Source organism: Heterodontus francisci, chromosome 19, assembly GCF_036365525.1.
Source record: "Heterodontus francisci isolate sHetFra1 chromosome 19, sHetFra1.hap1, whole genome shotgun sequence".
Classification (NCBI taxonomy): Eukaryota; Metazoa; Chordata; class Chondrichthyes; order Heterodontiformes; family Heterodontidae; genus Heterodontus; species Heterodontus francisci.
In genome coordinates, this window is record NC_090389.1 from 61,087,202 (window position 1) to 61,100,096 (window position 12,895).

Here is a 12,895-nt window from a genome sequence, read left to right on the forward strand (position 1 = left end):
TTGAGCAGGCTTTGAAAAATGCTAGGATGCCAGTCCTTCTAACAAAAGAGGTAAAATAATTAAACTGAAGCTAGTCTAGAAGTAGTTATAATAAAAGCAATATACTGCAGATGCTGGAAATCTAAAATAAAAACAAAGTGCTGGAAATACCCAGCAGGTAGGCAGCATCTGTAGAGAGAGAAGCAAAGTTAATGTTTCAGGTCTGTGACCTTTCATCAGAAGTAATTGTTTTTTTAAGGCCACCCGAAATTGACCAGCAAAAGCACAGATTCTATAATTCATTTCACATCACTCCTGATGTCAGCAAAGCACCATCTACCAGGCTAACATATGTTCCAAGCAAACGTACAATTTTTTTCAAAAAAGCAGAAGTTTGAAAACAGATGTTAATGGAGATTTTGTTCCCATTTAGGTGAGATTTGGCCATGTATATAGTTAAAATTGAGGGGTCATGTAGCTTCTTAAAAGCACTTTAAATCAAAAAAGCTCATTGTTAAAAGACTGTTCCAACATAGCTTAATGCAGGATTGTATACATAGCTAAACAACAATATATGAGAAAGATTGTATGTATAATGAGTGGCAGAGCAAAGTGTGCAGATGATTGTGAAACTTTGCAGAGGAACATAGATACATTGAGTGAGTGGGCAAAGGTCTGGCAGATGGAATACAATGTTAGTAAATGTGAAGTCATTCATTTCGGTAGGAGTAACAGGAAAAAGGATTATTACTTGAATGGTAAAAAGTTGCAGCATGCTGCTATGCAGAGGGACCTAGGTGTCCTTGTGCATGAATCGCAGAAGGTTGGGCTGCAGGTACAGCAAGTAATTAGGAAGGCAAATGGAATTTTGTCCTTCATTGCTAAAGGGATTGAGTTTAAAAGCAGAGAGGTACTGGTGAGGCCGCACCTGGAGTACTGTGTGCAGTTTTGGTCTCCTTACTTGAGAAAGGATATACTGGCACTGGAGAGGGTGCAGAGGAGGTTCACTAGGTTGATTCCGGAGTTGAGGGGGTTGGCTTATGAGGAGAGACTGAGTAGATTGGGATTATATTCATTGGAGTTCAGAAGAATGAGGGGGGATCTTATAGAAACATATAAAATCATGAAGGGAATAGATAAGATACAAGTAGAGAGGATGTTTCCACTGGCAGGTGAAGCTAGGACAAGAGGGCATAGCCTCAAGATTAGAGGGAGCAGATTTAGGACTGAATTAAGAAGGAACTTCTTCACCCAAAGGGTTGTTAATCTATGGAATTCCTTGCCCAGTGAAGTAGTTGACGCTTCTTCAGTAAACGTATTTAAAGCTAAGGTAGATATCTTTTTGAACAATAAAGGAATTAAGGGATACTGTGGGAGCGCGGGTAAGTGGATCTGAGTCCACGAAAAGATCAGCCATGATCTTATTGAATGGCGGAGCAGGCTCGAGGGGCCGGACGGCCTACTCCTGCTCCTAGTTCTTATGATCAAAACCACAAGTTTTCTAATGATGCTAACAAGCAACTGCTTGGATAATCAATGGACTAAACCAAAATGTGTGGTGGAATGGCTGATGGCAGATTCTCAGCATTCCCAATCTCAGCTGTGTTGTCAGTGCAGAAACAAAGTTAGAGCACAATACTTCCCCAAAGGGACTTGGGTAGAAGGAAAATTTGAGAACGTCCGAACACGTGGCTGCTTTCAAAAACCTAGCAGCTGAACTAGAGGCTTGGGAATGAAGAGCCTCAGCTTCATATTAGCTAAAATATGAAAAATGTCTTCTGGTGAAATTACAAGTTACTGTTCTTACCTATTTGAGATGTATAATTTGATTGCTTTGTTTGATCAATTAATTTGTTTAATTTAACAGAAGCAAGATGTTTGTGGTAACTTGACACTGCAACACCACATGTTGGAGCCAGTGCAACGCATTCCCCGTTACGAGATGCTTCTGAAGGATTACTTAAAGAAACTGCCTGAGGATTCTTTGGATAGGAAAGATGCAGAAAGTAAGAAACAAACCTTAAAAAAGGAACAGTTTGTCTATTCTATGTGAATCAATAACACTCTATTTAGCTCTGAAATTTTTTCGGTAAGTGTGCAGTGATGTAAAGTGCCTTCCTGAACCACTTTTGGGAAGCATTTCTGTTATTAAGTTCAAAATTGTAATGTTTTTTTGGTGAGCTTTTGTGTTCCTGCACTAAATTATGTTGGTGTGTCATGCAATGCATAGAGATTGGAAAAGACATTTCTTACCTGATCATCATTCAGAAGGCAGGATGGTCATTCACATCTGATGTCAGAAGGGGGTATGAGAGTGAGGCTGAGACCTGTTACCGAAAATATTTATGCATCTTGTCACGGACGTCAGCTTTTTAAAAATCAGTTGAGTTATTGCTGTTGAAAATATTGAAATTAGATTAAATTGCATAGGAGGGCACATACCTGCATGTCGTCTTATGGACAATAGTTAGTGTCTGAAGTGAAAGTGTGCAGCATCTGTCATCGTCAGCAGTGAGAAATGATCAGTGGCTGTACAAATAAATGGAAGTAATAATAATCACATCTTACTGTTGGCCACAGCATGTTCTTTCGTAAATGTGGCACAAAGTAGAACATTGCCCGGATTAAAGATAATGTAGGATGGTTACCCAGTGGTATCATTTTTATTTGAGCAATTGTGCTTAGCTAGGTAGCTCGGGGATTGGCTCTGGAACTCTTGCTGACGATATTTATAATAATCGTAATGGAGCCATTGTGAGAAAGTTTTAAGTTTGCAAGTGTTGACTTCTGTATGAAAGAATATTATGGGAAAAGAGAGAAAGCTTTCACCTACAGTATCCGAGCAGCTAGGCAGATAGATAACTGGCAGGTGGCAATTGTTAATTAGAAACTTAATGCATACAGTTTAAAAACAACAAACATGATCACAATGAATGGTGTAACATTGAGGTGAATGAAGGAAAATATCTCGGGATATTATTTGACCAAATGTGGAATGTTGCCGCAGCACATTGCATGAAAAAGATTAGAGCAGTTAGAATATTCTGGTGTGCATCTGTGAATCAGGAAGGTTTTAGATCATTGGGCTAATATGTTCAGCTGTGGAGCATGGAAAAATGATAAAAGTAGGGTGGTAAAGGATGTGATTTAAGTTTGAAATAATGGATGTGATATGTGTAGAGAGTAGAAAGAACCAGGCGACATTATAAACTAAAGGTAGCACAGCAAATAGTCTGTACTAGTACTTGTTTACATTGCATTTGGGAGCTTAAATCACGAAGTGAACTTTAGGCACTTGGTGAACACAACCTAGATTTTGGTTGGTTTTTGCTTTGAAATAAGTCAAGAGTCAAGTTACTGAGAATATATAACATTGTTGAGCACCAAACATTGAACTTGCAACGGCAGAAAAATGTGTCTTTCCTCCTGCAATGGCCCAGTCTTTGAACATAGCTGATCACCTGCTCTTCAAATCAGACTTGTTCTCACAAGATAGATTTGGATGGGTAAGGTAATTTAATCCGTCTTGATCATCTGCCCAAAAGACTGCACAGTTCTCCTTTCACAGTATCCAACTGTTTCTTAAAGATTCCAGGTTTTTTGCTTCCACTGCTCTTCCCTGAAGTCCATTCCAATTGTTGATCAGTTTTGTGAAAATGAACATCCTTACAAGAGCACTAAATTTTCCTTTCACTGGTTTGAATCTATATCTTACCCCCACCCCCCCTCTCCCCACTATCGTCATTTAATTTGAAGTAGTATGCTGGAACAACTTCTACACCACTTTTTATCTTGCATGCGCCTTTATGAAATAATCTCTCTGTATCCTCCTTGCACCTCTAAAATGCTGCAGTTTCTCCAATCTTAAGTCAATTCTCTAATCCTTGCATCAGCCTCTCTGCACTTCTTTGAACTATTCCCAGGGCTGTATAGCTCAGCTTTCCATTAGTCTTGCTAATTGTTGCTCCACTGTAATTGGACATATTGGGAGTCTAGTCTATTGAAACCCCAAGATCTTTCACCTTCATATTTCACTCTTTCAATTTCAGATTTTGCCAGTTAGACATCAATTTGGAAGATGTAATGTCACCCATTTTTTTCCCAGTATGTTGTATTTTCTACACCTGTCTATAATAAATAAAATTTGCCATTGACTTACTCACCTGTGTATTTCATCAAAATCACTTTACAATTCTTGACTATCTCCTTAGATTCAATCGCCCCTTTTAGCTTGGTATTGTCTGCAAATTTGATCAGTTTGCACTGAATATCTGAATCCAAGTTGTTAATGTAAGAAACAGATAGCGTTCTAATAAATTTTCAAATTGTTCCAAAAAAAGTTTGTTGACAAAGTTTGAAAATCAACAATTTGTACACTGAATAACTATCTAATATTTAAAATAGAAATAAGTATGTTCCTAAATCATCAGAGGAAATACGAGCTTGATGATTGGCTGGAGGAGAATGAAAAATGGTCAATGCAGTTCCTGAAATAGGACATAAAAGATGTAGTGAGCCAAATGACTTAATTTCTGCTCACTGTTTTTTTGTTTTGTTTTGACTATCGTCGTACCCATGGTGCTTAACTTCATGCTTAATGGATCAGATGTGATGCTTCCCACAGTAAAGTAGCCTGCTAATGCTCACCATTTAGGCTCACACTTGAAAGTAGTTGGATCAGATATCAGTGAGTTATCAACATACATGGATCCATACCCTTGAGGGAGATGAATTGAATGAGGAGGAGAAATGGAAACAAATTCAAGTTCCTGTTCAGTACATAAATAGGAGTAGGAGCAGATCGTGCAGCCCCTCGAGCCTACTCCACCATTCAATCATGGCTGATCTACCACATCAACCCCACTTTCCCATCCAGTCTCCATATTTTAAATCCATAAGCAGCTGTTAAGATTCAAAAATGTAGTTTTTTTTCAAACTGAGTTTTTATAAACTGTGAATTTTATCGGCTGAATAGATCTTTTTCCATTTCAGAATCATTAGAGCTTATTTCAACGGCAGCTAACCATTCCAATGTGGCAATTAGGAAAATGGTGAGAAAATTATTGTACTGTTTTGTACTACACTTGTTGCATTGTGTACTTTTTTATTGGGAACTAAGTGCTATGATCCCAATGAGTAATGAATTCTGTGGAAGTAAAATTACCTGTTGTATATTGTCCATTCGTTGTTTGTTTTAGTTGAAAATATTTTTGTATTTTATAACTTTTTCTTTTACAAAGAACAAAACCAGACAGTTTCAGTTCTCCTCATTCTTTAAACAATGGTGTTTCTGATTATGCAAGTTCCTTTTCTGACTTTTGCAGAAATGTATTAACTGCTGTGATCAATGGGGGCACACAATCTCTGTCTGGCAGTTCAGCAGCAAAGGAGCTTTTGCACAACATTTCCTGAACACGTCTACAAACATTTCATGTTTTTGTACTGTGGAAGTCAACTGTGTGACTGGGACTGTTAATCTAGTCACCTGTAACATCTGGACCTTTGCCGTTCACTTTTCACTGCCATATGCTGAAAATGCAGATACCTTTATCTGGAGCCCTAGCCCTTTGGTTGTGGAAAAACCAATTAGCCTCTCTGTTCATAGACCCAACCATCTAGCAGACAGCATTTTAACTGTCTCCTTACAGTTTTTAGAGACTTGTTTCCTCCCTTTTCCAGATTAATGACTCATTACAGCCAGATATAAGACCAGGAAATGATTGCTATTTCCTGCTGATTGTAGATCATGTATTTGGCACACCCTCTATTTCCCTTTAGCGCTGCAGAGCAGTTGCTTACCACTGTCAAACTGTAAGGGCTGGTAGGTTAAGAGTCATAAATTAGTCACTTTCAGAATGTTTGTTTAACAGGAGCAAACAACTTAGACTAAAACCTGAAGTACCTCACCCATACAGTATTCTGCGTTATTTTGGTGAGACAAAGCTTATTCTTTGACCTGAAGTGTAAAAGAAATTCCAGCATATAGTTTCACTAAATGGATTGTGTGTGGAGAAATGTAGAGAATTATTTTCTTTAAAGTATCTTTAATATCTTTTATATGCGCAAGTTGTAAAATTTATTGTACAAGTAATTAGCTTCGAGGTGCGTTTTCTGTATTACTCTGAAGTAGCCCCCACAACCAGTGTTTCTTCTGAACTATAGGGCCATGTGGCCACACAGCATCTCAAAGTTTCCCACGCTGGGTGTGCACAAGTTGTCCACTTTAAGTTACCACGTATGTGCGGCTGCACAAAAAATTTAAAGGGCCCATGCACTTAAATCACCCACACGTTACCAAAAAAAAATTAGAGGGTGCGTTGCCCACAACCCCCTAAAAAAAAATCTCTATAACAACTTTCTTGTACCTCTATCCATTATCTCATAAACCAGATCTTTTATTCACATTTTTGGAGGAACATGTTTAATTATGCGCAGTTTTAAAACTATTTGGAAGGCTTGACTTGGAAAGGAAACTAATTGAATTTGTCTGCATATAATGCCCTCTGCAGGCACACTGATGTAGTGTTTAATTCATTTAATTTTCATCATAACTTCTGTCTCTGCCAATGATATTCACATGCAAACCAGAACATTGGATAGAAACAAAAGTACAAAATAACGTACAACTCAACCTCGATCATTAAAAATATATGGAAAGGTGATGCTTGAGGTTGCTGCACATGAGTTTGGAGTTTTGTTAGATTTTTACAGCTTAAATATGGAGGCAGTCTGGGGTCGAGAGTTTCAGTGTGATGTGGCTTCATAATGAGCTAAGCAGTGGAATACAATTAGGGTGGGTGAGGGAACGCAAGGGAGTAGAGTACAGGAGGGTGCTGGAAAATGGGCCATGGACAAGGAGGCAGAACATGAAGCATAGCAAAGCAGGATACGACTTTCCAGCACTAGAACATCTCTTATGACTAACAGTAAAACTGGCCATGGATAAAGCATTGCCACTATTTCCTGTTCATACTAATACAAAAGCAAAATACTGTGTCTGCTAGAAATTTGAAATAAAAAGAACAGAAATGCAGAAAATACTCACCACATCAGGCAGCATCTGTGGAGAAAGAAACAGTGTTAACGTTTCAGGTTGATGGCCTGATAAATGGCCATTAATCAGAAACGTAACCTCTGTTTCTCTCTCCACAGATGCTGCCTGACTTGAGTATTTCCTGCATTTTCTGTTTTCATTCCTATTCATACTATCTTCTCAGTCCTATACGATTAGGCTCAGTGTTAGGTGGCAAACATAAGCTGCCTTCTGAGAGATGTCTATCCAACTGACAAGCATGGTGGTATTGGTGCAATCTAAGAATTTCAGTCCACCAATTTGAAATGCAATAGTGTGATGTGGTGCATTCTAGGAGGCATTAGTTAATTCAGCCGCTTCATTTGGGCATGACCCACAATAAGACATGGAAACTGGGAAATGCAACAGAGTTCAAGCAGCAGATTTGTGCAGGAACAAAACTACTTGGAAGTATTTCTAAAATCACTTATTTTATTGGCAACGTTAGTATGCAGTTCTCGGAGCTTAACTTTTCACTTTAAAATAGTGTTTATATGCCTGTATATTTGATTCAGGTAGAAATCAATATGGCACCTGAAACCAGTTTCAAAAAGTAATTTCAGCAATTAGATTTGGTTGTTGTGGTAAATGCTGCTACCAGATTGATACCTTCAGGAAAAAAAAGATATTAATTTGATTCTGTTCTTGAATGGTAGCTTTCGTACCCTATGTGCAAGGCTTCATTAACAGATAGTAGTTAATGAAGCCAATTATCGAAGAATGACAAAACTTGAGGATTGCTGAAATTAGAGACATGTTGTCGAAGATTTTTGTCTTGCACTCATCAGGGCAATCCACAGGAATAGCAATGTAAGGGAAAACAACAACTTTATACTGCATGAGAAGAGGGTACTGATTGGTTGGCAAGTGAACTCTGATTGGTAGAGGCGTTGCCATTGAGAATGCACCAGTTTACGGTGACTGACTGTTAACTGCCAAGCTTTGTTGAAATTTAAACCAGTAGGTCCCAAAGACTGGCGGATTGTATCAAGCAACATGTCTCTTCTGCTGTTCGAAATGGGCAAGGTTCAGGCTGTACCCAACCAGCCCGTGCTTGCAAAATTCAAAACACGATGTCCAACATTAGATGTGATTCCGCGATTGGACAACATTTACTAAATAATCCTCAATGTGCTAAGAATTACACTGACAACCAATTTAAGATTGTCAGTAGGGCTCATAGTGTGGCGCATTTGCACATACTGGAAGCTACATATATTAATAAACAGGTCCCTGTTCTTTGCAGACAGAAAGAACATGTATAAACATTGTGCCTGTTTCAGCTAAACAAAATAACTGACAGCCATTCGCTGGTTCATTCCTCAGGGCAATGCCTTGACCAATCAGAGTCAAGCTGCCTGGTTTAAATTTCAAACAAAGTTTGGCAGTTAACTCATTCACCATAAACTGGTGCATTGTCCATGGCAACACCTCTACCATCAGAGTTCAGTTGCCAACCAATCAACACTCTCTACTCATACGGTATAAAGTTGTTTTCCCTTATGTTGGTATTCTTGTAGATTGTTCTGATGAGTGCAAGATGAAAAGCTTCGACAACATGTCTCTATTTTCAGCAATACTTCAGGGGTTTGGTAGTACAGAACTTATGACAAAACTGTATAAGACATGCTATACTCCACATCAGAAACTTGCATTTATATGGCATCTATAACATAGAAACGTCCCAAGGCATGTTTTGTGAGTAATCAGTGGGACATAGTGAGGGATATCCTCCATTAGGCATGCACATAGTGAACTTACCTATCTTGCTTGTTAACCAGTGGATGTACAAAGTGGACATTTTTAAACCAGTAAAGAGATTGAAACTTGGGTGAGTTAACTCAGGCTATTATGAATGAGATACCAACAAGCTTCAAATCTCTTAACCCTAGAAGGAGCAGAGCTTAGAATCTATTCAAATCGTACATACAGAATGCAGAATGGTTGTACAGTACACGTGTACCAAATTCTGTTGGGTTCATAATTATCAATGTTCTGTATAGAAACAAGTCCTGCAAACACTCATTGTTGAAAAGCAGATGTGAAATACTGACGTATAGCTATCATTCTTGTTTTGGTCATTGAGCTATAACCACATGCTGTTCGTGTTGACTCAAATGGGGAAATGTTGGATAATTTGCCAAAGACAGAGGACATATTTAAATGTGAGAATTATTGATGTGATTCGGAAAATTAGAAAAAAACTTAAACAAAAAATAAAGACTGTAATGAAAGGTGGTATGAGAATTGTAAGTATTGACCTGGAAATTGGCTCTATAATGTTTAAACATTTATTTGAAATGCAATGGCCACCAATCTGCTGGCTTTATGAATTTGAAATTTCTGTGTGGTAGTCAGTAAGAATCTTTTGAATATACGTTTTGAGAAAACGTACAGCATTTCAGAAATGTACTTTGGGTACCTCTCATTTTTAAGAAATTTTTAATCATTTATTCTAAATAACAATAAGTGAAAAGCTGTTTTAAAAACATTCTGTGATGTAGGAACAATATCACTTTGCATATTCAATGTGCAATATTTTTGAATTCTATTTAAATATGAAGCAGAAAATCCACTGCTTCATAGAATTTATGCAAAGAACAAGTGTGTCATATGGTTGTTCCCTTGGTCAGGGCAGAAATGACATTATTTCATAAAAATGTATGTGTACATTGTCAAGTCATGAAGTGCACCTTTTTTTATCTGTAGGAAAAAATGCATAAACTACTGGAAGTATATGAAAGACTTGGGGGTGAAGCGGATATTGTCAATCCAGCTAATGAACTTATAAAAGAGGGGCACATCCAAAAGCTGTCAGCTAAAAATGGTTCCGCTCAAGATCGGTATCTGTTTCTGGTAAGCCTGCTAAACCCTCAGTTTTTGAAAAGGTGATAATATTTTTCTCTTTTTCAAGTTTCAGCAACCAATGTCCAACCCTTCATTGAGGATATCAAGTTGATTGATGAATTTCTTTATAGCAACTATTACTGCCATTCCATTGGCAGACCTACAGGAGGTTTAGTTTAGTTTAGAGATACAGCACTGAAACAGGCCCTTCGGCTCACCGAGTCTGTGCCGACCATCAACCACCCATTTATACTAATCCTACACTAATCCCATATTCCTACCACATCCCCACCTGTCCCTATATTTCCCTACCACCTACCTATACTAGGGACAATTTATAATGGCCAATTAACCTATCAACCTGCAAGTCTTTGGCATGTGGGAGGAAACCGGAGCACCCGGAGGAAACCCACGCAGACACAGGGAGAACTTGCAAACTCCACACAGGCAGTACCCAGAATTGAACCCGGGTCACTGGAGCTGTGAGGCTGCGGTGCTAACCACTGCGCCACTGTGCCGCCCTGATTACAGTTAGGCTCTGACAGTTTGATGTCTTCTTACTGAGCTGAAGACCTTGGCACTTTGAGTGCACTGCGCAGATCCTGCAAATTCAATGGCAGGACAGGTGCTCCAATATCAGTGTCCTCTCTCAGGCCAACGCCGCCAGTATCGAGACACTGGTCATGGCTAGTCAGTTACATTGGGTGGGCCACATCATCCGCATGCCTGACACAAGACTCCCAAAACAAGCTTTTTACTTTGAGCACCGTCACGGCAAGAGGTTACCAGGAAGGCGGAGGAAACGCTACAAGGATGTCCTTAAAGCCTCCCTGGAAAAATGTGACCTCACCACTGATTCGTGGGAATCTCTTGCCCAATACTGCCCAAAATGGAGAAGAAGCATCCACGAAGGTGCCAGCCAGTTCGAACGACGTCGACATGCCCTGGCAGCAACCAAGTGCAAACAGCGGAAGGAGAGTTCGGAAATTCGAGCATCTCATCCACTTGCCTCATCAAACAGCACCTGCCCCACCTGTGACAGAGTGCACGGATCCAGAGTTGGACTATTCAGTCACCTAAGGACCCACAACCCTGCGATGGAAAGAAAGTCATCCTCATTCCCGAGGGACTGCCTAAGACATAGATATAAAAGTTTTACCCAACTGAAACAGACAGATAGCCTGGAGTAAAATGAGGCACAATTTGTGAAATTTCGACATTTTGGAGACTGGCTTTGTTTTCCTTTTTTCCTCTTCAGGTTTGTTGCTTATTACACCCGCTCCTGCCGCATCCTCACCGCAAAACCTTTGTTGTTGATTTGCAGTTAACAAAAGACATAATCAAAATTTGAGGGAAACAGTAAAGAAAGAGCTACATTTATATAAACCCCTTTCACATGTACTGTAAGTGTAGTTGCTGTTGTATTGTAAGCATACTGTCAGCACTATACTAAAGTGGAATGGGGCTTGAACCCACAACCATGTGACTCAGTAATGAGAGCTCTACCATTGAGTTAAACCATGTAAAATGCTAGAAGACACTATAGGAACATGCATTACATTCAATTTGAGGCATGAATTATCTAAGTGACTGAACTAGCATGTGTCACTTGAAAAATACCTAAAGGCACTTCAGACAAATATATATGTAAAATAATTTCACGTTGCATAATTTTGTAATTTAGAATTAGGAAAAGTTGTTTTTGACCTGTGTTCTGCTATTAATTTCCCACGATCTGCTACTGACTTCTACAAAGGCAAAACTTGATATCTGGACTGCTTCAATGGTTGAACTTTGATTATTGACCTCTCGCCAACCGTGCTTCTTAGTAAAACTGACATTTATCTTTGTTTTGTACTATAATAATATAATATTTGTATCAATTATTGTTTTAAATGTGGTTTTTTTGCACAAAACATTTTGATCTGTCTGCGGCCAGCTGCAGACTTCAGCATTTTCAGTAGTCTATGTATTATAACTGGATTAGGATGGATGGATACAATTTGAAATTCAATACTTTTACCTTTAGTTCAACAATATGGTTCTTTACTGTGTGCCAAAGCTTCGACTGATGGGGCAGAAATTCAGTGTAAGGGAAAGGATCGACATTGCTGGCATGCAGGTTTGTGGCATCTTTCGGTTAAATAAATTTTCTACGAATGTATTTATTACTATTTTTTGATACGTTGAGAATAACAAATGCTCTTCTTTAGGTGCAAGAAATTGTGAAGTCGAATGTGACTCATACATTTACAATAATAGGAAAACAACGATCCTTGGAACTTCAGACCAGGTAGATGAAACGTTTTAAGTCATTATGATTGTTCCAGTTAAACAATGTGATAAATTTATGAAATAACATTGTATTATATTGCAAATATTCCCAACTGTTTTTTAATGGTTGTTTGTTATTTGAATGGTTGGCATCAAGAACAAACTATGGCACAACTATCAGTATAATTAAACCTTAAATGTTAACTTTTTTAGGACTGAGGAAGAAAGGAAAGATTGGTTTCAGGTATGTAATGTGCAGTAAAATATAATTACTTTGTATTCCAAACAATTCTGTAATTATTTTTGGCTATCTTATGAAACTATGGCAATTTTTATTAGGTTATCCAGGCTACAATTGAAAAACACAAGCAGAACAGTGAAACGTTCAACAAGGCCTTTAGTAGTTCCTTTTCAAGGGATGAAGAGTATCCTCCAGATTCCCCTGTAAGTACATAATCCAGGAGTACATTTTAAGCAACTAAATTCAGGAAAAGCAGCCTATAGTAATCAAGATAGAGGATCGGGAGATTACAGATGGCAGTGAGCTCTTTGCCAATGTGACCTTAATAACAGAGCCTAGCAATGCAGACTGTATATTAAGAGCTGTAAACATTGTACAAATTCTAGCTGCAAGATTTTCTGTTTTGAGCTGCATATCTGAGATGTTGACTGATTCTAAAAATGTAAACATGATTAAAAGCAGCAACAATGGATGCAGCAAAA

General features: G+C 38.5%; 1 protein-coding gene across 2 annotated transcripts in view; it reads left to right on the forward strand.

Moving 5' to 3' along the window:
- Positions 1-12,895, forward strand: part of LOC137380100 (FYVE, RhoGEF and PH domain-containing protein 3-like) — a 263,386-nt gene that overhangs the window by 211,704 nt on the left and 38,787 nt on the right. For both annotated transcript variants that reach the window (XM_068051736.1, XM_068051737.1), the window contains 7 exons: positions 1,847-1,985; positions 4,972-5,030; positions 9,761-9,907; positions 11,928-12,020; positions 12,112-12,191; positions 12,386-12,416; positions 12,512-12,616. In XM_068051736.1, the coding sequence (XP_067907837.1) occupies positions 1,847-1,985; positions 4,972-5,030; positions 9,761-9,907; positions 11,928-12,020; positions 12,112-12,191; positions 12,386-12,416; positions 12,512-12,616 (654 nt within the window). The remainder of the gene's footprint in view (positions 1-1,846; positions 1,986-4,971; positions 5,031-9,760; positions 9,908-11,927; positions 12,021-12,111; positions 12,192-12,385; positions 12,417-12,511; positions 12,617-12,895) is intronic.